The sequence below is a fragment of the Hemiscyllium ocellatum genome, chromosome 31 (assembly GCF_020745735.1).
Source record: "Hemiscyllium ocellatum isolate sHemOce1 chromosome 31, sHemOce1.pat.X.cur, whole genome shotgun sequence".
Lineage (NCBI taxonomy): Eukaryota > Metazoa > Chordata > Chondrichthyes > Orectolobiformes > Hemiscylliidae > Hemiscyllium > Hemiscyllium ocellatum.
Window position 1 is genome coordinate 44,957,760 of NC_083431.1, and position 27,259 is coordinate 44,985,018.

The following is a 27,259-nucleotide window of genomic DNA, read 5'->3' on the forward strand; positions in this document are numbered from 1 at the left end:
TGACAAAAATATTCCACCCAAAATCAAAAGAACATAGAATCCATACAGTGTGGAAACAGGCCATTTTGCCCAACAAGTTCACACTGACCCTCTGAAGAGTAACCCACCTAGACCCATTTTTCTACCCTATTACTCTACATTTTCTCCTAACGTACCTGACCTACACATCCCTGAACACAATGGGCAATTTGCTATTGCCAATTCACCTAACCTGCACATCTTTGAATTGCCCATTACAAGCATTTCTCCCTCAAGACAAATTTAAGAATAGAATTGGCTGTGCCAAACTCAGAATTAAATCAAATCAAAGGATAGGTTCAGCTCCATGGAAATTATTCTGTATTAAAACTAGTTAACGATTATACTTTTCTTTAAAAAAAATCTTTGCACTTACTGCAATACATTGCCGCTTGAGACAGGATTGCTTCATTCTGCCAGGACCTCCAAACTTCTTCATGTCTTTGCAGAAGTGGCATTCGCCACACTCCGAGCGTTGGCAAGCTTCGCATTTGCGACATCGTGTCCTGCGTCTTCGCGCTCCACTTGTTGATTTATGGACAAGTATTTTGGGTCCTGATGATGGGGTAGGCCGCGGTTTTAGTCTTGCTGAGGCCCTGGACTATATCAAAGCAAAAAAAAAACTATAAAAAAGGTACAACCACGGAACAGGAAGACTTAATATCAATTACAATGCAACATTTTTTCAGCCAACCATTCTCATTCAATTCAATACCATTACACTCTGGGAATGTAGTGGCATGGTGATAATGTCACTGGACTAATAATTCAGAAGAGTAAAAAGTGAGGTCTGCAGATGCTGGAGATCAGAGCTGAAAATGTGTTGCTGGTTAAAGCACAGCAGGTCAGGCAGCATCCAAGGAACAGGAAATTCGACGTTTCGGGCCAGAGCCCTTCACCATTCCTGATGAAGGGCTCTGGCCCAAAACGTCGAATTTCCTGTTCCTTGGATGCTGCCTGACCTGCTGTGCTTTAACCAGCAACACATTTTCAGCTCTGATCTCCAGCATCTGCAGACCTCACTTTTTACTCTTCTGAATTATTAGTCCAGTGACATTATCACCATGCCACTACATTCCCAATGTCACTGGACTAATAATTCAGAAGAGTAAAAAGTGAGGTCTGCAGATGCTGGAGATCAGAGCTGAAAATGTGTTGCTGGTTAAAGCACAGCAGGTCAGGCAGCATCCAAGGAACAGGAAATTCGACGTTTTGGGCCAGAGCCCTTCATCAGGAATGGTGAAGGGCTCTGGCCCGAAACGTCGAATTTCCTGTTCCTTGGATGCTGCCTGACCTGCTGTGCTTTAACCAGCAACACATTTTCAGCTCTAATAATTCAGAACCCTAGGCTAATGGTTTGATGCAAAAATTTGATTCCCACCATGACAGATGAAATTTACATTATGTAAAAATCTAGAATGAAAAGCTGGCCTGATATCAATCATGTAACCATTGTTGGGTGCCATAAAACCCATCTGGAACATGAATATCTTTTAAGGAGGGAGATCTGCTATCCTTGGTTGGTCTGGCCTATATGTAACTGCACACCCACAATAATATGGTTGACTTTTAACTGCTCTCTAGTCAATTTGGGAGGGGTGATAAATTCTGGTGATGCCCTGATCCCGTAAATGAGTAAAGAAAAATTGCAAAATCTACTCATTATTTCAGAAACATCACACCCTTTTTTAAAAAAGGGAAAGCCTTTCTAAACATTTAGCACTATATGATCTCTTTGTAATGCATACAGAATGCAATGTTTCAGCAAATGTCAGTTACTCATGATTCTGCAAATCAGATGGTTGAGGAATTTGTTATCTATTTTATGAAATAACTCAGGAACAAATAATAAAGCTTTTGCAGAGTTGAACCAGCTTTTTCACATACTATAGTTTTTCTTGGTCCACACGTTGACGCCTTTTTAAAGAGATCCCAAACCTCACCAGACCAGTTACTCTAGTTGAACTTAGCCAAGGCTGGTAGTACAACTTGATAAACAAAACAGGTTTTGCAGGTCAGGAATAAACACATTACAGATGTGCAATGCATTACTTTGGTATGTAAGACAAGTTGCGGCATGATAGCTCAGTGGTTAGAACTGCTGCATCAGCGCCAGGGACCTGGGTTTGATTCTAGCCTTGGGTGACCGTCTACATGGAGATTGCACATTCTCCCGGTGTCTGATTGGGTTTCCTCTGATTTCCTCCCACAATTCAAAGATGTGCAGATTAGGTGGATTGGCCAAGCTAAATTGCCCACAGTGTTCAGGGATGTATAGGTTAGATGCATTAGCCAAGGGAAACATAGGGTTTACAAGGATAGGGCCAGGCCTGGGTCTGGGTGGGATGCCCTTAGGAAGATTGGCATGGACTAGTTGGGTAGAATGGCCTGTTTCCAAACTGTAGGTATTCTTAAAAAAGGTTGAGTAAACCGACCATCATTTTGTGAACATACAAGGCTGAACACTTTCAGTAAATGACTTCACCTAATTGATTAGCTGACCAAATTGGTGTCTCAATGTACAGCACCTGCCTGGAGCTAATTTGCAATTAAGAATTTTTGTTAGGCAAACGATAATCATAAAGTTTGCATGTATGCATTGACAGTTCTTAGTTAAACAGAAACAAAGTGCTTCTGCGCTAAAGATGGAGCAAAGAAAAAAATCAAAAGTAATGAATGTCCAAAATATGGGGAATCACGTGCTTACTAGCTTAAACACATAATTGAAAGTTCTGACAACTATATACTCTCTTGCCCTGGAAAACTCCGTATGGATGGGGTGTAGGCCAGTGTATATGGTATGAATCTCATTAAAACAAAACAAATGAAACATGACGACAATATGGTGGAGACAATGCCAATTAGCCACCAAAGCCGGATGTGCATTACTTGATTTCCTCAATAAAAAGGCTTGCCAATGGTGGCTGGATACCCTCCTATTGTGAATGGACACCATCTCCTCCCAATCTCACATGTAATATTCATCTATGCACCAGACATTTTATTTTATGATGCCAACTGCTGCCCAAATGGATTAACACTGACTGTCTTATCAGTAAAATAGATCTTTCCCCAGGTGTTCAAAATAAATAATTTAAAAAGAAACTCTTATTGAATAATCCTGCAATTCTTTTTTGCCCAGGAGCATCCAGGAAATTAATCATCAATTTCTGGAAACTCCAGGACAATCCTGGAGAGTTGTTGACAAACCAATCAGCTAGACAAGATATGCAAATTAACTGCAACAGCTTTATGCCTGTCCGAGCCTCATTGACAAATTACAGCATTTCTTGCACAATGCACTGGAGTGCTCAAATCCTGGAACATTGGAATCCGCAATCTCTTGACTCAGGAAGAAAGTGTGCTATTAACAGGGCCATGGCTAAAATACACAGATAATGCAAGTTCACAAAATCACAACTACATTTTGATTAAGAAAACAAACAAGAAATCAAAAAGTACCAAACTGTAAAAGAGCAAACTTTCAAGAGGTTGATCTCTGCCAAAATTAAAGAACAGGTGACAGTTAAAATAATTAACCAGTGAGGGATACACTGCACTAAAAATATTCAGATCAGAGAAAGGAGTGCTAGTAAACCCAGATTGCCATACATGAATTAACATGTTAAATCAAATATGGAGTCTAGGGAGGTGGCACATGAAAAGTATTAGGCAGGCAGGGTGTGTGTTAAAAGCAGAAAACAAGGTTTTCCTTTTCAAAAAAAAAGGAGTCAACACAGCAGTCAATGAAAATAACTAAGGGTTGATTTTAATAGCAGAGTTATCTTTCTGGTTCTTCCATTCAGTCTGCATTCATGAAATAAGTCTTAACTCCTGAGGGAACATGCTCATGATTATAAGACAACTGACAATTTTTGCTCTGGAATTTATCCTTCCCTTGTGTGAAATATTGGTTGTACATTTAAAAAGTAAGTTGAAAAATGTGGTGCTGGAAAAGCACAGCAGGTCAGGCAGTATCTGAGGAGCAGGAGAATCACGGTTTTGGGCATAAAGTAAATAAAAGCAAAAAAGAATTATAAGAAACACTAACAGGGAAATCCCAAAATCTTTTATAGGCATATAAACAGTAAAGAGAGAGTGGTTAAAAGGAGGAATAGGATTGATCAAAGACCAAAAAGGCGATCGACACAGAGACAGGGACACGGATTAGGTGGTCAATGAATATTATACATCTGTATTTACTAAAGAGGAGGATGTTGCCCAGGCCTTGGTGACACAATGGAGGAACTTTGTCACTAGAAGGGCTCAAATTTAGTAAGGAACCAGTTTGGCTAGACTGTTGGTACTTAAAGTAGACAAGGCACTGACATCAGATGAGATACTTCCAATGATTTTTGAAGGAAGTGAGGGTAGAAATTGAGGGGGCAATGGCTATAAAAATCTTTTAGTCTTCCCTGACTTGGGGCTGATGCCAGGAAGCTGGAGAATGGCAAACGTTATGACCTTGTCCAAGAAAGGTTACAAGAATAATCCCTGCAATTAATGACCAGTTAGTTTAATTTTGGTAGTGGGGAAACTTCTAGAAACAATTACACAGGATAGCATTAGTACTCATGGAAAAAGATGTACTGATTAGGAAGATCAGCATGGATTTATAAAGGGGAAATCATGTTTAACAAACTTGGAGGTTTTGAACAGATAACAGAAAAGATCAATGAGAATGACACTGTGGTATACATGGTTTCCAGAAGGTGTCTCACGACAGAACTGAGGGGAAAGTTTTAGGTCATGGTATAAAAGGGACAGTAGCAACGTGGAGGCAGAAGTAGTTAACTGAGAGGAAGTAATTTAATCGTCACTGAATTTTTTTCAAGACGCAGGAAGCTTTTTTTAGTGGATATTTGTATTAGGACCTTTACTTTTCCAGAGATATTAAATGGGATCTTGATGTGCGGTGGACAATTTCAAAATTTGCAGATGACACTAAACTTAGAAGAATTGTAAACTATGAGGAGGAGCATGTGAAACTCCAAAAGCACATTGACAAATTGGTGGAGTGGGTGGATAGGTACCACATGTAAAGCAGAAGTATAAAAAGTGATGCACTTTGGTCAGGAGAACATTAAAATAGGGAGTACAATTCTAAAAAGGGGTTGGCAGGAGCAGAAACGCTCGAGTGTAAACGTGCACAGATCACAGAAGGTGGCAGGACAGGTGGAGAGTGCACTTATAATGCATAGTCTTCTCAGCTTTACTAACTTGGGCACAGAGTACAAGAGCAAGGAAGTAACATTAAACTTCTACAAGATACTTGTTAGACCACAGATAGAGTATTGTTTATAGCTGCGGGTGTTACATAAAGATAGGAATGCATTGGTGAGAGTGCAAAAATGATTTGCAAGAATGGTTCCAGGGATGAGACAGTTAAGAGGATAGACTGAAGAAGTTGGACTATTCTCCTTGGAGACAAGGCAACTGAGATTTCTTACAGGGTTTTCATGAGTGAGCTGGACAGAGTAGATGGATAGAAACTGATCCCACTCATGAAAGACAAAAAAAAGGGCTATAGACTTAAACTGAGGTGCAATTGAAGCAAGGGTGGTGTGAGGGCTAAAAAAAAAACTTACACACTGAGTAGAGTAATTAGAGCAATAGAACGTCTGCAATCATGGAGGAGGCAAGTTCAAGTAAGGCATTCAATGAGAAATTGGATGATTATTTGGGTGGAAATGCTGCACAGGAATATGGAGAAAGAGAAAGAAGATTGGTACTACGTAATAGAACCAATGCCAGGATGATGGGCTAAACAGCTGCCTCTGTGCCATGACAATCCTGTGCTTCAAGAAACCACCAAATAAATACAACATTAAGACTTTCGCAAAAAACAGGCTGTTATCAGTAGGGGGGTGGGGGGAGGGGGTGGGTGATGAAAAAGAGTTACAAATGGTCTGATAGGCAGTTAGGGTCAATAGGTAGAAGATTTTCCACTTAATGGAGGGGCCAATAACCCAGTGGGCACAGTTCAAAAGCAATGGGCAGGAGTGAGGTGATTGAGGAAAAAAGCTTTTACTCAGGGGTCAGTGATTAATTGGAATATCAAATACTGGAAAATGGGACTGGAATTGACAGATGTTCAATGACTTGTGTGGATACAGTGGATTGAAGGGTCTCTTTTCATGCTGTGAACCTGGGGTAGATTCAAAATTCTTCAACATAAATCAGCCATCTCCATAGAACCTAGATAGACTGCTCTCAGGGTAACTATTCTGTTCAACTACAAGGATGGTTATGTGTACACTGTACAAATTCCAGCCAATTTCCTAAATCATCAGTGTAAAGACAGACCTTGAATTTCCCTCATTTGTTAGCTGTATATTCAGTGGTAACAATCACAGATGGGTACAAGAAGCAATCAGCCTTGTCCCATTTACTAAACTGCAGGCTGGTCATCCAAGGAGTTAGAATAAAGGAATGATTCACAGCAGATTAATTTTTTTGTACACGAACAAAATAAAAAGGAAATTTAGTAGGAACCAACAAGTAGAATTATTTTCTTTTCAAAAAAAAAGACAGCGAAGTTCCTGCTACTCCTCAAATTTACATTATCCACAATCAGTATCGTAAAAATGGAAATATAATTCTAGTGAATCCGGTGGCTCAGGATCACACTATATGCAGCAGCACCATCTTATTTTTGATCTTACATTACCACGACAGAATTTCTACTTGTGCACGTCTACACAGATTTGTGATGTCTATACACGCAATTTTACATCAATGTTTTCAATGCATTTTGCAACGCTATGACCTATTACCCAACATCAAAAACCATTAGCAGTCATTCACATGACTGAGCAAATGACTATACATGTTTGTTAAGTCCTTCTTTAAGCTCTCTGTGGAGGCAAAATTGACCATTAACCCTTGCACTATCATACTGTGTTGCAGTGGGAAACAAAGTGAATGCATCTGGTTTGTCAACTCCCCATGTATTTTCAAAAAGGAATGACACCAAGCTGAAATTCAAAAATGTTTCACTGCAAGGAAAAAAAAAATTCAATATGCTCTTTCACATCCTCGGCTGCTGTTTCATAACCAATAAGTGTGGTTATCGTAACTTTGGGAGATGCAGTAGCCAATTTATATAAAGCAAGGATGTACAAATGGCCAGGAAGTAAAAATGATCAGATAATCTACTTTGGCCAGGCAGGCCAAGTGAGTAAGGGTAGCCATGTCACAAGGGAAATCTCATTCTTTCTTTCAGTGGTGCGAGGTATTGTATGCCGCCTAAACTATACTGTACTGAGTATAGTTGAACAGTGGAATGATCTCTACATTGGAGTAAAGAAAAATTCTGTCAATTACTGTAGTGCTTTTCATTTCAAGTAATCCTGAGGTCACATGAGGAGACAAATGAATTGGAACATAAACAGAACATTTAAATAATTAAACATACAAAACCAAATTCAGTGAAAATGGAAAATTTAAACTTTTCATAAAATATTGCATAAAGATCACCTTTTAAATTTTTCTCTATTTTTGAGTTGTCGATCAAAATGGAAAATGGTCACGGTTTTAAACCGTGGAAGGAGACATTGCAAATTTAAAACTATGACTCTTTGTGAATGTTATTTACACTGTTGCCTTGTTCAAGCAAGCCAGGGAACAATAGACCGGTGAATCTGACATTGTGGTTTGGGCAAGTTGTTGGAGGGAATCCTGAGGGACAGGATTTACATGTATTTGAAAAGACAAGGACTATTAGGGATAATCAACATAGTGAGACATGATTTCCCACTCTCAAACTAACTTAATTTTTTTGAAAAAGTAATGGAGAGGACAGAGCGGTGGACATGATCTGTACGGATTTCAGTAAAACGTTCAAGGCTCCTCATGGTACATTGGTTAGCAAGGTTAGATCATACAGGGGAGAACTAGCCATTTTGATAGGGAACTGGCTTGAATATAGAAGGGTGGTGGTGGAGAGTTGCTTTTCAGATTGGAGGCCTGTGACCAGTGTTGTGCTACAAGGATCATTGTGGGTACCACTACTTTTCACCATTTATATACAGGGGAACCTCGATTATCCAAACGTGATGGGCGGGCACTATTTCGTTTGAATAATCGATTATTTAGTTAATCGACTAAATGCCTTTCCTCTGGGGCTCGGAGTTTTTAAAAGTCACAACAGCAGCACACAGCGCGTGAGACCCTGCCCACCACACTTCCCGCGCACCCCTGCCGTCTAACACCGTCCCCATAATCCCCAACCCCATCTAACACTGCCCCCAGCCCGCAACCCTGCCTAACACTACCCCCCGAGTCTAAGACTGCCTTTGTCGGTAAGTCACCAAATAGCATACACACGAAGCCGAAGCCACAGCCACAATCTTTTGACAGGTTCCACCTTTGCCTGTACAGAACAATGTTGGAGAGATTATCTGAGGAACAGGGGTTTAGGGTTCACCCCTGTGTAGAACTCCAGAGAACGTGTCGGGGGAGAGAGAGCACGCAGGCAGTCAGTAATTTGGTGACGGTGCCTGGTTAAATCACTAAACAAACTGTTGAAAACACATCTTTGATGTAATGCTTCCATCAGGACCTCAAGATCTTCTTCTGATAATCCGATTTTCAGATAATTGGTATTCAGATAATCAAGGTTCCTCTGTAAATGATCTGGATGTGAATGTAGGTAGTTAACACGGGGTTTGCAGATGACACCAAAATTGGATGTGCAGTGGACAGTGAAGAAAGTTTCCTCAGAGTACAAAGGGACCTTGATCAGATGGGCCAATGAGCTGAGGAGTGGCAGATGGAATTTAATTCAAATAAATGTGAGGTGCTGCATTTTGGGAAAGCAAATCTTAGCAGGACTTCTACACTTAATGGTAAGGTCCTGGGGGGCATTGCTGAACAAAGAGACCTTGGAGTGCAAGTTCATAGCTACTTGAAAGTGGAGTCACAGGTAGATAGGATAGTGAAGAAGGCATTTGGTATGCTTTCCTTTATTGGTCAGAGCAACGAACATAAGAGTTGTAAGGTCATGTTGCGGCTTTATAGGCCATTTTTGGAGTTGTGCGCGCAATTCTGGTCTCCCTGCTATAGGAAGGATGTTGTGAAACGTGCAAAGGTTCAGAAAAGATTTACAAAGATGTTACCAGGTTTGAGCTATAGGGAGAAGCTGAACAGTCTGGGGGTGTTTTTCCTGGAGCAGAGGCTGAAGAGTGACCTTAGAGGTTTATAAAATCATGTGGGGTATTGATAGAGGAAATAGACAAAGTCTTTTCCCTGTTGTGGGGGGAGTCCAGAACACAAGGGCATAGATTTAAGGCAAGAGTGGAAAAAGTTAAACGGGACCCAAGGGGCAACTTTTCCACACAGAGGATGGTGCATGTATGAAATGAGCTGCCAGAGGAAGTGGTGGAGGCTGGTATAATTACAATATTTAAAAGGCATCCGGATGGGTTCATGACTAGGAAGGGCTTAGAGGGATATGGGCCAAGTGCTGGCAAATGAGACTAGATTAGTTTAGGACAGCTGGTCGGCATGGACATGTTGGACCAAAGGGTCTGTTTCCATGCTGTACATCTCTATGACTAAGGAGTAGGGGAGGATACTTGACTAGCTGTGTGGGTCATGAGTGTTTAGCATGAAAAACAACTCTGGCTGTGCACCTGCCCAGTAACCACTGAGAACAATACATGAACAGAAAGCTTCCAGACTCTACAAGGAGAGTGGATGCTGCCTTTTTAATGAAGTTACAAAAGAATTAGAATAGCTAGCTGTCTTCTATCTGATCATCTGCCATAAATTGCTGCTTGTAACCGGAGACTAAACAACTCGTGTTCCAACTACCCAGGGTAATGAGCTGAAATGACTTCGAAAGAAGATTGAAAATTAGAAGGACAGGGACACCTCATTGGATCCTGCAGCTGACATTATTGAATTGTGCTCCCTTAACATTTATTTTTCTTGTCTGTGAGTATCTATAAAAAGGGGTAGAGTTTAAGAAACGAATTGTATGTTGATCCTTTGTGTGTTGCTTGTTGGTTAGAATGGATTTATCTGTAATTGGGGATTTTGACTAAAATGATTAAATCTTCAAATTTTGCAGTAACCCCGGGTGTAGCATGGGCTGAGTATCAGCACACTCAAATGAGTCGTGACAATTGCTAAAAAGTGCCATGCAAGAGGTTGGTCGGAAACATTGGTAACACCTGGCATTTTTGTTTCCTCAATGTGTTTGGTTGATCCCAAGTCACATTAAAGCTTTGGGCACACAGAGTGACAACTTATTTCGATTTTCAGATGAATTAAAAAAAAAGCAGCTCTTTCCCAGACAGTCCTGGAAAAGTTATTCCTAATCAGAACATTGTTATTTTCTCAGTGCAAGAGGACACAAAATTCAGCAGAACCATACCCAGGCAAAGCCAACCAAGCCACTGGTTTTGTAATCCCAATAAGCAACTACAAGTTAAATTGCTCCAAGTGAATGAGCTTGGTATATAATCTTCTCTAGTGTTTCCATTACTGTAATCAGTGCAAAGCAAGTTTCTGACAAGCCCTCCGCTGATGCACCTAAAATCGAATACATATATTTTAAGGATCTGACTGGAATCACAACACCACATTAATAGCAATGGTATAGTTGACAGTGGACTGACTGTGCAAGAAAAGTTTCAAAGCCTCTGGATGCACAAGTATAACAGCTGACTTATATTGGAACCAGCAAGATTACATTCATCACTGCTGTCATTTTTCAGCACAAGATATAACTTTATCATTGGTGCTGGAATCATTGCACTTCAAATGTTCTTGCTTGAGGCATGTAAGTGCTCCAAGGTGCAAAACTGAACATTACATTCCTGTGTGACAGCCCAAAAATGCAATCTCTTTCTGAACATCAAAATGTCATTTGAACGTCCAACAAATACAAAACTATTGATAAATTCTTTTGAGCATTCACCAGATAAGGGTCTCAAATGCTTAGATTAGACAATTTTGTGAAACAGCAATGATTTGGAGTCTGAAAGTAAGCAAGAAAAGCGCACTGCTGAAGGTCAGTCTCCAGCATTGCTGGATATCCTTTGCCAGTGGATCACAAACAACTGTAAGCAGTTGTGTCAAGTTGCCAAGGCGATGAAAGATCCTCAGTCAGAAAAAGATCTGAGGCGTTAGTTCTACATTGCTGTAATGGGTTGCATGTTGGTAAGATCCAGATCAGTGAAACCTGAGAAGGATTGATAGTGAACCCAATGAGTTATATCGTCCTTTAGGGAAGAAAATCTGGTCTGGCTTCATGTGATTCCAAACTCTTAGCAATTTGGTTGACTCTTAATTGTCCTCTGAATTAGCCTAGTAAGCCATTCAATTCAAGAGCAGTTAGGGATAGCCAACAAATATTGGCCATGCCACATTTCATTTTTTAAAAAAAATTATATGGTTCATAAGAACACTAGTGAGGAGGCAAACACCCAAGTAGCAATACTTCTGCTTATTGATATTAATCAATTTTCCGGCTCATTTATTTGCACACAAAAAAAAGATTAAAAAATTGACAAGACAAGATAAAATGGGCAAGATAAACTGAGCCAGCACTACTATAATACTCTGGTTAAAGTCAATAGCTCCTTCACCAATTGTTACCAAATTAATCCGTGTCACAAAAATCACCAGGCAGCACACGAGTCATCATGGCAAACCTCCAATGAGTCTGTTCCAGCTACTGATTCCCTAAAGAGAGTCCACATGGGGATGTCAGACAATGAAACTTAACAAATGAGTGATAAAAGCTTTGAGGAAAGCGGAAGTGGACACAGCAGGGCTTGCTACACTTTTCCTTATCTCAGTTTTCTCCTACTGCACAAGCTGAAGCAGATTTAAATCTGCTGCATAATCGCATCTGAAGGCAGACACATTTGCCATCATTATGAAGTGTCTATCCTACATACATGACAATATCTTTTGGGCTTGTCAGATGCAGATATGAGAATATGTGGGTTAGAAATGATTTAGACTGTAGACGTATCAATCAGTGCAGTCAAGATTGAGATCGCATTATTTAAGACTCGGATTAACATCAGTTGATTATAGAGGGGAACAATAAAAATCAATGAAGAAGTCACATTTTGTTCCAATTTATCTAAAGCAGTAAAAGCATCAATTGATAAGGAGTCATTACCATTTTTAAAATATTTTTTAAAAACTAAACATTTAGGATGACATGAAATACACTATAAAAGTCCATTTTTTGTGAAGATGTTAATATGAATTACAAAAGACTAATTTCAGTAGATAGCAGAATAAAAAAAGCCCTAAATAGATACCACATTCCTATGCTGTCTACTACCAGAGGCAAACTTTCCTTATTTAAAAAGCTAAGCTTTATTAACAATTAAACTTACAGAATAATGAATAAAAGGCGGAGTTAAATTTACCATGACAATCTGTAGCTGCAAAAACAACATGTGGAAGTATGAAGAATAAAGCACATACCAATAAGGCAGGGTACACCTTATCCTTTGCTTCGAAGTGGATTTTGTGGGAGTAACCTCTGATGTCACAAAGCAATTTTTGAAAAAAAGGTGTTCTTTCATAAAGTTATGGCTCTGTATCAATTCACTTTAGTATACAGGAGTTGTGATCTATGGAATGCATGTACTGAAACTTTTGCACAGTACTCAAAAGACTCACTAAACTTCTCTAGAGAGAGAGAGATGAAAAATAAAATTGCTGCAATTACTGATCCCACATGATAATCACAACTATTGCAAATACTTAAGTATGGCACACGTCATAGTTTCTCCGTGCACTCAATCCAAGATTCAAAATGGAAAAAATCAGTGTCAAAAGATTTTAGAAAAAGGATTTAGCTAAGGAATGCCACCTTATTTCATTCCTACACTGTACCAACATGGCAGTTCAATTCCCACAAATGAGAGCTCTATTGTTTGTGAGGCACCTTCCAAGATTTGATGGCAATTTTGACAGAAATAGAATAATTTTGAATGTTAAACATTTCCTCCCAAAAACAGCCAGGCTAAAACCGGATTAGTGGTAGTTAATATTGTTATAGCATCTGCAATGACATTTCTAAAAATCTCTATTTTGATCAATAATTGCAATTTTCTTTTAAAAATATGATAAACAATTTGCCCATAGAACTTACACCAAATTACATGCACTATTAAGCTTCTTTACTGATTTCAGTTAGCATAGAAATAGGAGCACAAGAGAATGCAGTATTGGTAGATTAGGTAATATACACACACCAACACCAGCATCGAGGCACTGATCACCCTGGATTGGCTACACAATGGGTTGGGCATGTCATCTGAATGACGTGCTCTACTCCCAGCTTTGAAATAGCAGGCAAGCCCTAGGTAGACAGAGGAAGTGCTTCAATGATACCCTCAAAGCCTCACTGGCAAAGTGCAGAATTCCCACAGATACCTAGGAATCACTGACCCAAGACCATCCAAAGTGGAGGAGGAGCATCTGGGAAGGTGTCGAGCACCTAGAGACTTGTCATCAGGAGAAAATGGAAGCCAGGAGAAAATAGACAAAGAAGCATGCTGCCAGACCAATGATCCACTCACCCCTTCCTGTGGCCACCATGTTGCAAGTGTAACAGTCTGTACAATCCACCCAAAGATTCACCCTGAGAGTGGGAGTGTGTCATGGCCTGTTTAGAACTACCATTGATGATGAGTATAAAGACTTGCATTACATTAGTGAACTAGTAATCCACACACTTGGTTTGTAAACCAAGTTGTAATTTTCAGTCTTAAAATAAAACACTAATATCAGTAAGAGGAAAAATAATGCTAACTACTGGTTCATAGGGTTTCTAGCGTTTTGATCTGAACTCTGGAATCACACCAATGGTTGTCATGTACCTGTTCTCTGAAGTGGCTGAGCAAGCAACACATATTAAGCAAATGTTGACATTGTTATTCTATTTGTATCACTGGCAAAAGGGAAAAAAAAACCTGCCAACTGGAACTGGTTATTTTTAAACATATCATTTTCCTGACTATCACTGCCATTACTCACTTAACTCTTCCTCTTTAAAAAGGGAGAGCAAGGAGAGGGAACATCTTGCTGCACACTTAACTTTTACCTGTCTTTAGTTCAGATTTCCATTGGTATAGTGAGACATTCCTACACTTAGTAGACTTAGTTATTCTGAACACATAGTTCAGGATTTTTAAAAAAGTTGTTGCATATGCATACCTTCACTCTAATTGAATTGCAAGTAACCCTCAAGCCAACAGGAGACTACTGAAGGATTTGCCATGTGTCCAAGCTTTCCAAGGGAAAAGCACATTTCAGGTGCATAATACGGCAACAGTTAAAAACCCTCCAAACTGCAATTGTTAATCCGATAATATTCTAATACAGTATATTGTCATTTTTGTGATAGCACACACGTAACATTGAGTTACTATATTCAGCGAGGCTCAATTACTCAAGCAGTTATTAATAAAGTACAAAAAGTTAACATTTTAAAAGTGTTCAAGTTTCCACTTTTATCTTAATTGTGAGTATTAATATAGAACTTATAACAGTATGCCAGGTAACAATAATCCATTGTTACTTTATGTCATTAGTAATGGAACTCTTTCTCATGTTGTTCCACAGATAAAAAAAAACAAAATTACTTTAATGATATAATTAATGAGAAGAGTCATAAAATTATAGAGATATACAGCATGGAAACAGATGCTTCAGTCCAAATCATCAATGCCGACCAGAGAATCTAACCTAATCTAGTCCCATTTGTCAGCACAAGAGGATTCTTGGTAATCCAAGATGGAGGGCAGGAAAAATTTCTGGCTGTAACAGCTGCCCCTTTTTTTTTGAGGTATTTCAGGTGTTGAAAATGATTTCTTCAAATTTCAGGAGTAGCAGCAATGACTGTTTTATATGCTGTTGCACTGTTTTGGAACTTTGGAGAAAGAAAACGTCAAAACAACAGTAGTTTTAAAAGGGAGAGGAACAGACAAAGGAAGCACATGGAAGGGCAAGGGCAAGGGCATCGGACTGTGTCTGGGAAAATTAACAAACAATGAAAATCTAATCCTGGAGGAACCTGTTTGCCAGGATCAAGGATGTCTGAGAGAGGGTGCAGAATGTTCTCAAGGAGGAGGGGGGCCAGCAGGAGGACATTGTACACATTAGAGCCAATGATATAGGAAGGGAAAAAGGTTGAGATTCTTAAGTTCGGCAGAAATTTAAAAAAGGAGGCTTTCAAGAGTAGTAATACCTGGATAACTCCCGGTGCTAGGAGCTAGTAAGGGCAGGCAGAGGAGGAAAGAGCAGATGAATACATCGCTGAGTAGCCGGTGTACGGGAGAAGGATTTACATTTTTGGATCACTGGAATCTTGGTTGGGGTAGAAGTGACCTGTACAAGGAGTATGGACTGCACCTAAATTGGAAGGGGATAATACACTGGCAGGGAGATTTAAACTAGTATGGTGGGGACAAGGGGAGAGCGCAGAGACAGAGGGAGATAGTGAGAAAAGAGATCAATCTGAGACTGGTACAACTGAAAACATAAACGAGTCAGTCAGGGCAGGCAGGGACAAAGCAGAGAACAAGGTAGGTCTGATACATTAAACTGCATTTCTTTCAACGCAAGGGGCCTAGCAGGGAACGCAGATGAATTCAGGGCATGGTTTGGAACATAGGACTGAGGTATCAGAGCAATTATAGAAACATGGCTCAGGGATGTGCAGGATACAAATGCTAAGGGAGGCAAAGAGGGGGGGGGAGTGGTGTTTTTGATAAGGGATAGAATTACAGCTGTAAGGAGGGAGGATATTCCCAGAAATACATCCAGGGAAGTTATTTGAGTAGAACTGAGAAATAGGAAAGGGATGATCACCTTACTGGGATTGTATTATAGACCCCCTAATAGCCAGAGGGAAATGAAGAAACAAATTTGTAAGGAGGTCTCATTCATCTGTAAGAATAATAGGGTGGTTATGATCAGGGATTTTAACTTTCCAAACATAGACTGGGACTGCATTAGTGTTAAGGGTTTAGACAGAGAGGCATTTGTTAAGTGTGTACAAGAAAATTCTCTGATTCAGAAATGAAATAACGAGAGTCCTGAGAAAAGTATATTCCTCTTAGGGTGAAAGGGAAGGCTGGTAGGCATAGGGAATGCTGGATGACTAAAGAAATTGAGGATTTGGTTAAGAAAAAGAAGGAAGAATGTGTCAGGTATAGACAGGATAGATAGAGCGAATCCTTAGAAGAGTATAAAGGCAGTAGGGATATACTTAAGGAGGAAATATGGACGGCAAAAAGGGGACATGAGATAGCTTTGTCAAATAGAGTTAAGGAGAATCCAAAGGGTTTTTACAAATACATTAAGGACAAAAGGGTAACTAGGGAGAGAATAGGGCCTCTCACAGATCAGCAAGGCGGCCTTTGTGTGGAGCCGCAGAAAATGGGGGAGACACTAAACGAGTATTTCACATTAGTATTTACTTTGGAAAACGACATGGAAGATATAGAACGTAGGGAAATACATGGTGACATCTTGAAAAATGTCCATATTACAGAGGAGGAAGTGCTACATGTCTTGAAATGCATAAGAGAGTGGTTAAATCCTCAGGACCTAATCAGGTGTACCCTAGAACTCTGTGGGAGGTTAGGGAAGTGATTGCTGGGCCTCTTGCTGAAATATTTGTATCAGCCATAGTAACAGGTGAGGTGCTGGAAGACTGGAGATTGGCTAATGTAGTGCCACTATTTAAAAAAAGGTGGTAAGGACAAGCCAGGGAACTATAGACCAGTGAGCTTAACGTCAGTGGTGGGCAAGTTGTTTGGAGGGAATCCTGAGGGACAGGATGTACATGTATTTGGAAAGGCAAGGATTGATTAAGGATAGTCAATATAGCTTTGTGCATGGGAAATCATGTCGCAAAAACTTGATTGAGTTTTTTGAAGTAACAAAGAGGACTGATGAGGGCAAAGCGGTAGATGTGATCTATATGGACTTCAGGAAAGTATTCGACAAGGTTCCACATGGGAGACTGGCAAGCAAGGTTAGATCTCATGGAATACAAGGAGAACTAGCCATTTGGATACAGAACTGGCTTAAAAAGGTAGAAGGCAGAGGGTGGTGGTGGAGGGTTGTTTTTCAGACTGGAGGGCTGTGACCAGTGGAGTGCCACAAGGAATGGTGCCGGGTCCACCTCTTTATATAAATGATTTAGATGCGAGCGTAAGAGGTACAGTTAGTAAGTTTGCAGATGACACCAAAATTGGAGGTGGAGCGAAGAAGGTTACCTCAGATTACAATGGGATCTTGATCAGATGGGTGAATAGGCTGAGAAGTGGCAGATGGAGTTTAATTCAGATAAACGCGAGGTGCTGCTTTAGCAGGACTGATGCACTTAATGGGAAGGTCCTAGGCAAGTGTTGCCCAACAAAGAGACCTTGGAGTGCAGATTCATAGCTCCTTGAAAGTGGAGTCGCAGGTGGATAGGATAGTGAAGGTGGCAGTTGGCATGTTTTCCTTTATTGGTCAGAGTACTGAGTACAGGAGTTGGGAGGTCATGTTACGGCTGTACAGGACATTAGTTAGGCCACTGTTGGAATACTGCATGCAATTCCGGTCTCCTTCCAATCGGAAGGATGTTGTGAAACTCGAAAGGGTTTAGTAAAGATTTACAAGGATGTTGTCAGGGTTGGAGGATTTGAGTTATAGGGAGAAGCTGAACAAGCTGGAGCTGTTTTCCCTGGAGCGTTAGAGGCTGAGGGGTGTCCTTCTAGAGGTTTACAAAATTATGAGGGGCATGGATAGGATAAATAGACAAAGTCTTTTCCCTGGGGTTGGGGAGTCCAGAACTAGGAGGGCATAGGTGTAGGGTGAGAGGGGAAAGACATAAAAATAAAAAGAGTCCTAAGGGGCAACTTATTCATGCAGAAGGTGGTACGTGTATGGAATGAGCTGCCAGTGGAAGTAGTGGAGGCTAGTACAATTGTAACATTTAAAAAGGCATTTGGATGGGTATGTGAACAGAAAGGGTTTGGAGGGATATGGGCCGGGTGCTGGCTGGTGGGACTAGATTGGGTTGGGATATCTGGTCGGCATGGACGGATTGGATCGATGGGTCTGTTTCCGTGCTGTCCATCTCTATGACTATGATGGCTCATATCCCTCTAAACCCTTCCTATTCATATACTCATCCAGATGCCTTTTAAATACTGTAATTGTCCCAGTCTCCACCACTTCCTCTGGCAGCTCATTCAATACACGCACCACTCTCTGCGTGAAAAAGTTGTCCCTTGGGTACCTTTTAAAATCTTTCCCCTCTCCCCATCAATCTATGCCCTCTAGGTCTGGACTCCCCCCACCCCAGGTAAAATAATTTGTCTATTTATCCTATCCATGCCCCTCATGATTTTGGAAACCTCTACAAGGTCACCCCTCAGCCTCCAACATTCCAGGGAATCAGTCCCAGCTTGTTCAGCCTCTCCCTATAGCTCAAATCTTCCAACTCTGGCAACGTCCTTGTAACTCTTTTCTGAACCCTGTCAAGTTTCACAACATCCTTCCAATAGGAAGGAGACCAGAGTTGCACATAATATTCCAACAGCGGCCTAACAGCTGCAACATTACCTCCCAACTCCTATACTCTATGCTCTGACCGATAAGGGCAAGCATACGAAATGCGTTCTTCACTATCCTATCTATCTGTGACTCCACTTTCAAGAAGCTATGAACCTGCATTCCAAGCTCTCTTTGTTCAGCTCCCTAGGGCCTTACCAATAAATGTATAAGTCCTGCCCTGATTTGCTTTTCCAAAATGCAGCACCTCGCATTTATCAAAATTAAATTCCATTTGCCACTTATCAGCCCCCTCCTGATCAAGATCCCGTTGTAATCGGAGGAAACCTTCCTGGCTGTCCACTATGCCTCCAATTTTGGTGTCATCTGCCAACTTACTAACTATACTTCTTATGCTCACATCCAAATCATTTATATAAATGACGAACACCAATCCTTGTGCCACACCACTAGTCACAGGCCTCCAGCCTGTCTAAACAAAACCAAACATTAATTTTAAAACTAAAACAAACAGCCTTTGTTTTTTTCATATCCTATATATTTTTCATTGTTAATTTTGAATAATATTGTAGGGTCAACATCATAGAGTTATTGCAGCATTACGGGTGGAACGGTGGTACAGTGGTTAGCACTGCTGGCTCACAGCGCCACAAACCCGGGTTCAATTCCCGCCTCAGGCGATTATCTGTGTGGGGTTTGCACATTCTCCCGGTGTCTGCGTGCGTTTCCTCCAGGTGCTCTAGTTTCCTCCCACAGTCCAAAAATGTGTAGGTTAGGTGAATTGGCCATGCTAAATTCCCCGTGGTGTTAGATGTAGGGGAATGGGTCTGGGTGTGGGTTGTTCTTCGGAGGGTCGGTGTGGACTTGTTGGGCCGAAGGGCCTGTTTCCACACTAAGTAATCTTAAAACAAAAAGGTGCAATACTTAACCGGTAGATTACAGCAAACCTACAATTTGAAAGAGAAACATTTCTTCATACTATAGAAGATGTGACAATCCATATGCTGGGAAAAGCCTGTATTGTCTTTGCTTGATGTTTCTTTAACAAATTATATTGAATAGTATGTTGAAACAGGTTACTTTTTTTTCCTGATTATGACACCATTAGGTTCCAAGAAATGCTCACATGCCTGGGGATGAACAACTAAAAACCCAAAAGGGTAAATAGAAAGCCAATGCAGGGGAGGGTCAACTTGTTTTTCTGTTGTTGTGGTTCTGTTCACTGGGCTGGGAGTTTTTGTTGCAAACGTTTCATCCCCTGTCTAGGTGACATCCTCAGTGCTTGGAAGCCTCCTGTGAAGCGCTTCTGTGCTGATTCCTCTGGCATTTATAGTGGTGACCACTATAAATGCCGGAGGAATCAGCACAGAAGCGCTTCACAGGAGGCTCCCAAGCACTGAGGATGTCACCTAGACAGGGGATGAAACGTTTGCAACAAAAACTCCCAGCCCAGTGAACAGAACCACAACAACGAGCACCCGAGCTACAAATCTTCTCCCAAACTTTGAACTTATTTTTCCTCCTTGAACTGGGGGTTGGTGCAAAGAGAAAATAAGCAAGGTTCTTTCTATATCAAAGAGTTTTCAGTATGGCAGTCTATGAACAAATCTTGGTGTTGAAGAGGACTCTGAGACCAGACTAGAGACTGTTTTACTGGACTTTTTTATTTGGACAGGCTAGGATACTAAAGATGGGAACAACAAAAGGATTTTGGATTGGATAACCCCACTGCTGTTGTCAAAGTGATAAACAATTTAAAGGATTGAGAGAAGGGAGCCTCTTGAGATTGTGAACAACAAGAACTGTTGTGATCTAAGGAAGACCGGGTACGTAGACATCTCTCTTGTTGATGTTAATCATGCCCAAGGAATTGAATGGAATTAAACTGCCGATGAATGCAAACAAAAGATTCAAAATGATTGGATAAGACGCGAGAGAGCCTACAAGTCAAAGATCAAGTTGGAAGGAGTGAGCTGCTACATTTCTGCATGAAGGAATGAATATACTGGAATTGTACAAGATATATCTTTGCAATGACTATGGGGAGAAATTTCCTTTATTTAAATTTAAAAATCCATCATTTACAAATGTTTAAATTATGTTGATTTTAATTGTTCTGACATATCATTTTACTTTTACAAAGTTATTAGTATTGAAGAGGATTTTAATGAAACCACGATTGAAAATATTCAGAATGAATTAAAAGGTGCATTCCTCTCTTCTGAATAAAGGTTAAAGGCAGAGATCATTGCTATTATACATAGTTCATATTCTTGTTTCAGCTTTTGAATACCTTAAGCACTCAACTATGTAATCTTCCAATAAAAGCAAAATTATGCAGATAGTAGATATTCAGCATGTCTGGCAGTATATGTGGAGAGAGTAATAGAGCTAATGTCAAGTACAAATGACTCTTCTTCAGAAATGAAGACTCATTTGGACTGAAAACATGAATTCAGTTTCTTGCTTCACAGATTTTGCCAGACTTTTCAGGTTTTCCCTGCACTTTTTGTTTTTAGCCTCATTGCCAGTTTGGAAAAAGTAGAAAATAAGAATACAAGGATATTTTAAAAAATCAAGAGACAATACAGGTACATAGAAAAATAGGATAAGTAGACCATTCAGCCCTTCCAGCCTGCTCTTCCATTTTTCATTACAAGCACGGTCTATCAAACAACTTAGCATCTTGTTCCAGCTTTCATCCAAATCTTTTGACCCCTTTAGCTCCAAGACTACATCTAACTCCTTCTATAAAATATTCAAATGTTTTGGTCTCAACCACTTTGTGGTAGAGAATTCTGCATGTGCATCCATTAAGAAATTTCTCATCTCAGTCCCAAATGGCAAGATGAACTTTAATATACATTGCATATTTGTGAACAAACCCTTTGAAAGAAGGTTCATTTAAATCTCTCAAAGCTAATGTATGGTTTTATTAGATTTTGTTCTAATACATACTGTATAATCCAAAATCATTGATGAACTGTACACTAGGTCTAGTGGATAACAAATTGAATTGGCACTGTAGGATTTTCACTAATCTATTACATAATAAAATTTGGCTGCTCATTTAGTCATAAAACAAACTGGTACACAACGCAATTATTTTATTATAGATGTGTACAATCAGTGCAATAACTGCTGCTTTTAAGTACACAAACATGATAAGTACTGTACAAAGTTCTCCCAAGAATACAACTGATTGCCTGTTTCACGAGAGAGATTGGAGGAAATTACCTTATCCTCAAATATGCATGTTACAAAAGGAAACTATGCACACATTTGCTGAAAATTTTGGATAGCTTAATATATGAAAACAGATAAAAAGTGATCGACTGGTCAAAGTAGACTGCATGCAATCATTGGGACTGACAGATAGCAGGCAAAGGTATTATACCATAAGACATAGGAGCAGAAATTGGGTCACTCAGGCCATTGAGTCTGTTCCGCCATTCAAATCACAGCTGATAAGTTTCTAAATCCCATTCTCCCATTTTCTACCCTTGATTTCCCTTGACAAAGAACCCAACTCAGTCTTAAATATACTCAATGATCTGGCATCTGCAGTCTGCTGTGGCAGTGAATTCCACAGATTCTCCACCCTATAGCTAAAGAAGTTTCTCCATATCCTTATTCTAAAAGGTCTTCTCTTTACTTTAAAGCTGTGCCCTTGGGTCCTAGTCTCTCCTACCATTGGAAGCATTTTCCTAACATACATAATACTGAATGGCCTAGACAGAGTGCAAGTGTAAGTTTCAATTAGATTTCCCACCACCTCCACACCCCCATCCTTCTAAACTCCAAGTATAGTACCAGCATCCTCAAAATCTTCCTCATTTGTTAAGCTTTTCATTCTTGGGACCATTATCATGAATCATCTCTGAATCGTCTCTAGGGCCAATATATAGAGAAAATAATCTATAAAATCTCCAACCTCTAAGTGATAAAAAGGTAGTCCAAATGATCACATGGAACTCAACTACAGTATTGCAATGCAGAAACAAAGTCAACCAGTTACAAAGGTTTATGCAAGATCTGAATGGAATAGTTCCTTTTATTTTAGGGATCCCTGAACTAACTCATGGGGATTCTTCAAGTAATCACTCTATATTTGAGGTTTTGGTTCAACAATACCCCACATTTCTTCTCTCTTCCAAGCTGGGGAGCTGGAGGTGTTGTCCCATTCCACCCTCTTTCCTCCCCCCCCACCTCAGTCGAAGCACAACCTCACAGATAGTATAGTTTTACCTCCTTTATCTTTATTCCAGGCCCTAGAGAGAGAGAGAGAGAGAGAGACATGAGCTCACAGTCTTCTCTGGAATAGTTTCTCAATGAACTACAGTCATTTTACAGGGAGGAGCATTCAGATAAGGCAATGTACAGATTAGTTGGGTGACTGTGACAATCAACGAGTATCAGTGGTAAAGATTGAACCATCTGCTGTTACACAAAGAAAAACTGACTTCACATAATGAATACTTTTCACCTTGTTAACTGACATTACATACTGAATGCTTGCAATATTGTTAAATGGTTCTACATAATGACTGCTTTTCCACCTTGTTAACCCATTATCCTTGCCTCAAATACCCCAATGTTAACAAAGTTCTCATCTGATCAGAGTCATGCTCAGCTGAACTTCCTGTTCACAAAATTCAGAACTTAACTCTTTCCCTGCCTGTTTATACCATATACACATTCTCAGGAGGGAATAGTGGTCTCTAAATAACTAGAGATTATTTAAAACAGCAGCAATAGCAAGGTACTTGGCCCTTAAAATCTCCAATTCCATTCAACAAATCATGGCCAATCTCTTTCTCTTTGCAACATCATCTCCATGTTCTTGGATTCCTTAAATCATTTTTAAAATATTAAATCAATCAATCAATCAATCAATCTCAGCAGAGACTACCCAAGGTTGGCATGCTCTACACCCCACTCCTCCATTTAAAAATATATTAAATGGAGCAAAAATTCACTTCCATCTAACTTGGCACCCTCAAAGCCTCGGGCCCGAGGTGATAAAGTACTGAAGAAACTCAGCAAGTCTGGCACCATCTTTGGAGAAACAGAATTAACCTAAAGTCCAAAATGATTCTTAGAATGGTCGAGTTAGAATTGGCTCAGTGGTTAACACTGCTGCCTCACAGTGCCAGCCTCTATTCCAGCCTCAGGTGACAGCAAACTCCACCCAGACATTCTCCCTGTGTTTGTGAGAGTTTCCTCCCACAGTCCAAAGATGTGCAGGACAGGTGCATTGGCCATGTTAAATTGCCCATAGTGTCCAGGGATGTGCAGGTTAGGGGCATTAGTCAGGGGAAATGTAAAAGTAATAGGATAAGGGAATGGATCTGGTGGGATACTCTTCGGAGGGTCAATTATGGACTTGTTGGGCCAAATGGCCTGTTTCCACACTGTAGGGAGTCTATGATTCAACAATTTCTCTCTCCACAGACACGGCTAGATCTGGTGAGTTTCTCCGGTGTTTTCTGTGCTTATTTCAGATTTCCAGCATCCACAGTATTTTGCTTTTTTTTTGACCATTTAGCCCTAGATGACAGTCTAGAATAGCTCTATGGTCTGGATCTCGGAAAGGTTCATGGCTGAACATTTACAGTTCTTGAGGACAAAAGATTAAGGAATTGTAACCTTCAGTGATGAAGCATCACATCATCTTGGTCTTAAATTCTCTAGTTTGAGACTCTGACCCTTATTCCTCCAATTTCCAGGATTGGGGGAAATCATCCTTTCAGCATCTACAAGCGCACTAATAGTAATAATTTATATATTTCAATGACTCTAAACTCAAGGACCTATAGGTCTATTCTACTCAATTACTCCTCATAAATCAACCTCCCTATCCAAGGTATCAGTCTAGTGACTCTTTGCTGCACTCCTTCAAAAGGCAAGTATATTCTTTATTAGGTATGGAGGCCAAATTATACATAGTTCACCAGACATTGTCTCCCCAAAACTCTACATATGTGAATGGTGCCATTCACTTCTTCCAAACACCAGCTCACCAAATCTTGAGCTAACATTCCTCAAGATATAGAGACTTACAGCAAATGTGGCAATCCAAGAGCATACACTCTTCACACATTCCCAAATGCTGCAGTAGCTGCAGACCACTTGCTCTGCCAAATCTCTCTAATCTTTATATCTAAAGCTGTTTTTAAATTTTTTTAAGCAGAGTTGATTTAAGTCTAACTAATTTCTTGAGTTTAAGTTTTAGGTAGATTACATTCGATATTTACCATAACTTAATTTGTGGCTTGGCATCTTCCGAACCTGAAGGAAATCACATGATTCAATTTTCCATTTTTGAATATTAATTGTTTCTCATGCTGTGACAACACTTGGAGATTCTACTTCCTTCAGGTGTTGCTTTCAGCCTCAAAACCTGCTCAGTTTCTCTGGTTTATAATGTGAGCATTCATGTTTAAGGTTCCTTTCCCCCCCACTAAGTATAATCTAAAGCAGATACTTTGCTGACTGCACCCAATGGTAGACTCAAAGTTACAAAATTACAGGTTTGAACTCCAATTCAGGATGTCACATAGGCTGACATCAATGTTGTACTGAGGTTTACAGCATTATTTTAGTACACAAAAGCATTTCATAAATGCTTTTGATGGCATTTAAAGCCAAGATTCTGTCTTACTCAGGAAGGCAGAAAAAAAATCCTAAAACAGTGCAGAAAGTAGAGTAGGGGAATAGGTATTCTCATATTGCTGCTCAGAATTTGTCCTTCAACACAGCAGTTTGAGACACACAATGTTGGAAACTGGTTGTCATATTTGCCTGCAATATAAACAACCGCTTTGTTGACTATAAAACGCTTTAAAACATTGTGACATGAAATGCAACTCTATAACAATGCATTCTGTCAAGTTACTGATGAGATTGGTTAGTTCAGCTAGATAGACAGCTAAAGGCCAAATGTACAATGATTCCAACAGCAGAGGTTTTCAATCCTCATACCAGCTATGGAGATTCAGACATCCTTATCTTACACCATGTTTGATGCAGAGTGGTTTCTGTCAAACTATATAACCACTTGTTGATCTGCCTGTTGAGAGATGCTCATGGCCCTTCATGGATTATGGCTAATCACCTCTTACTCTGTTGACAGTTTTGTTCAAGTTAATGTGAAGGGACAAAAAAATGTTGAGTTACATAGCATTCAATTTCACCAAAATACAGCTTTTGCATAGTACCAGAAAAGCATAAGTGGAGTGATTCCCAAAGATTACCTTGTCATAAAATGGCTTAACTCTGCGACAGGCTAAATAATACACAGCCTCCCTTTGCTTTTCATTAACTGACGATAATGAAACCATCCAAAACTGTAGAAACAGTTTCTACAGCACCGATTGGCACCAATATACACAGTGATGTTATATTGGGTGTTGCTCAATATCTTAAAATGTTGTATTTTTCCAAGTTTACTTGAATACTACACAAATTATGTTAGTGCTGCTGCATATCTGTGTGCTTTGCCAAAAGATATTTGCCAAGTTTTGGTCATCACATTTGGCTCACTTGTACTTTGGACACCAACCAAATGCTTCAGCAATATTGAAATATACTAATATTTTATATACTAACCTCAAAATCTTTCAGCACTGGTGCAAATATTCAGATCCAACTATAGAAACATTTGTTTTGATCTAGATAAACATCTCATGGTCAGTGTGCAAAAACATTCCTTACAATCGTAACCCAAAGGCACACTGTAGAAGATTTAAACTTGCATTGGAGCCCCCATTTCATAAATGCTTTTGATGGCATTTGTGCATTTTATTTATTTGTCTGATCCACTAAGAAACAGGCTTGTATTACTATAGAACCTAATGCTGGTGCTGAATAAGCATTCAATAGTTCCACAGTATTTGGAATTTTGCCACCAAGAATAAAATCATTATCTTGAGAAACCTGAAGCAAAAAACTTTTTTTAAAAAAATGAAGAGCAGTTTAGATGGCAGAATATCCGATAGCCCTTCTGACCTAACCATCTTCTCTAAAATAGAGACTGATGACTTCCGAAAGCTGTGACAGAGATATGACATGAAAAGCGATCAAAGTTGGGGGTAGGGGAGGAAATGTACGGTAAAAAACAAAAGCACAAGTCATAGAGCAACTTATGATTATCTACAACTCTATGCACAATGTTCTGTTCGGAGACTTATGGAAATTCCCTAGCATTTTAACAACAGAGAATATCCAACACACTTAAAAAGTAAAATGGTTATGTTGTTATTTCAAATTTCCAGCCCCTGCAATCCCCCAATCCCTCAACCTTCAACTGCAACTAGAAACTTATCATTAATTTCAAAATCTGCTAACTTCCCCCACAAACCACAAATATGTGCTGATCAACCTTAGATATGCTTACTTGCAGCAATCAGAATCTCTGCCCTAAGGGACTCAAGTCCACTTCAACAGTGGAATAATAATATTTTTTACATAATGTTGGCAATGGCAAATCTATTATTCAAAGTTTAACTACAGCGATCTCATACTTTGTAAATAGCTAATTAATTCATTCAGCAACAGCAAATCTCTGGACTGCAGATGATCAAAACACAACACCATCTCAAGCTGGGTCAGGAGGTGGAAAAGCCTGACACCTTGCTTAATCCAGAGCTCAGCTTCCTTTCCCCTTCACTCTATGGAAACAGCTTTC

The 27,259-nt window shown here is 39.8% G+C and overlaps 1 protein-coding gene across 2 annotated transcripts in view; it reads right to left on the reverse strand.

Moving 5' to 3' along the window:
• Positions 1-27,259, reverse strand: part of LOC132830419 (lysine-specific demethylase 2B-like) — a 159,540-nt gene that overhangs the window by 106,195 nt on the left and 26,086 nt on the right. For both annotated transcript variants that reach the window (XM_060848098.1, XM_060848097.1), the window contains exon 2: positions 395-619. In XM_060848098.1, coding sequence (XP_060704081.1) covers positions 395-619 — 225 coding nt within the window. The remainder of the gene's footprint in view (positions 1-394; positions 620-27,259) is intronic.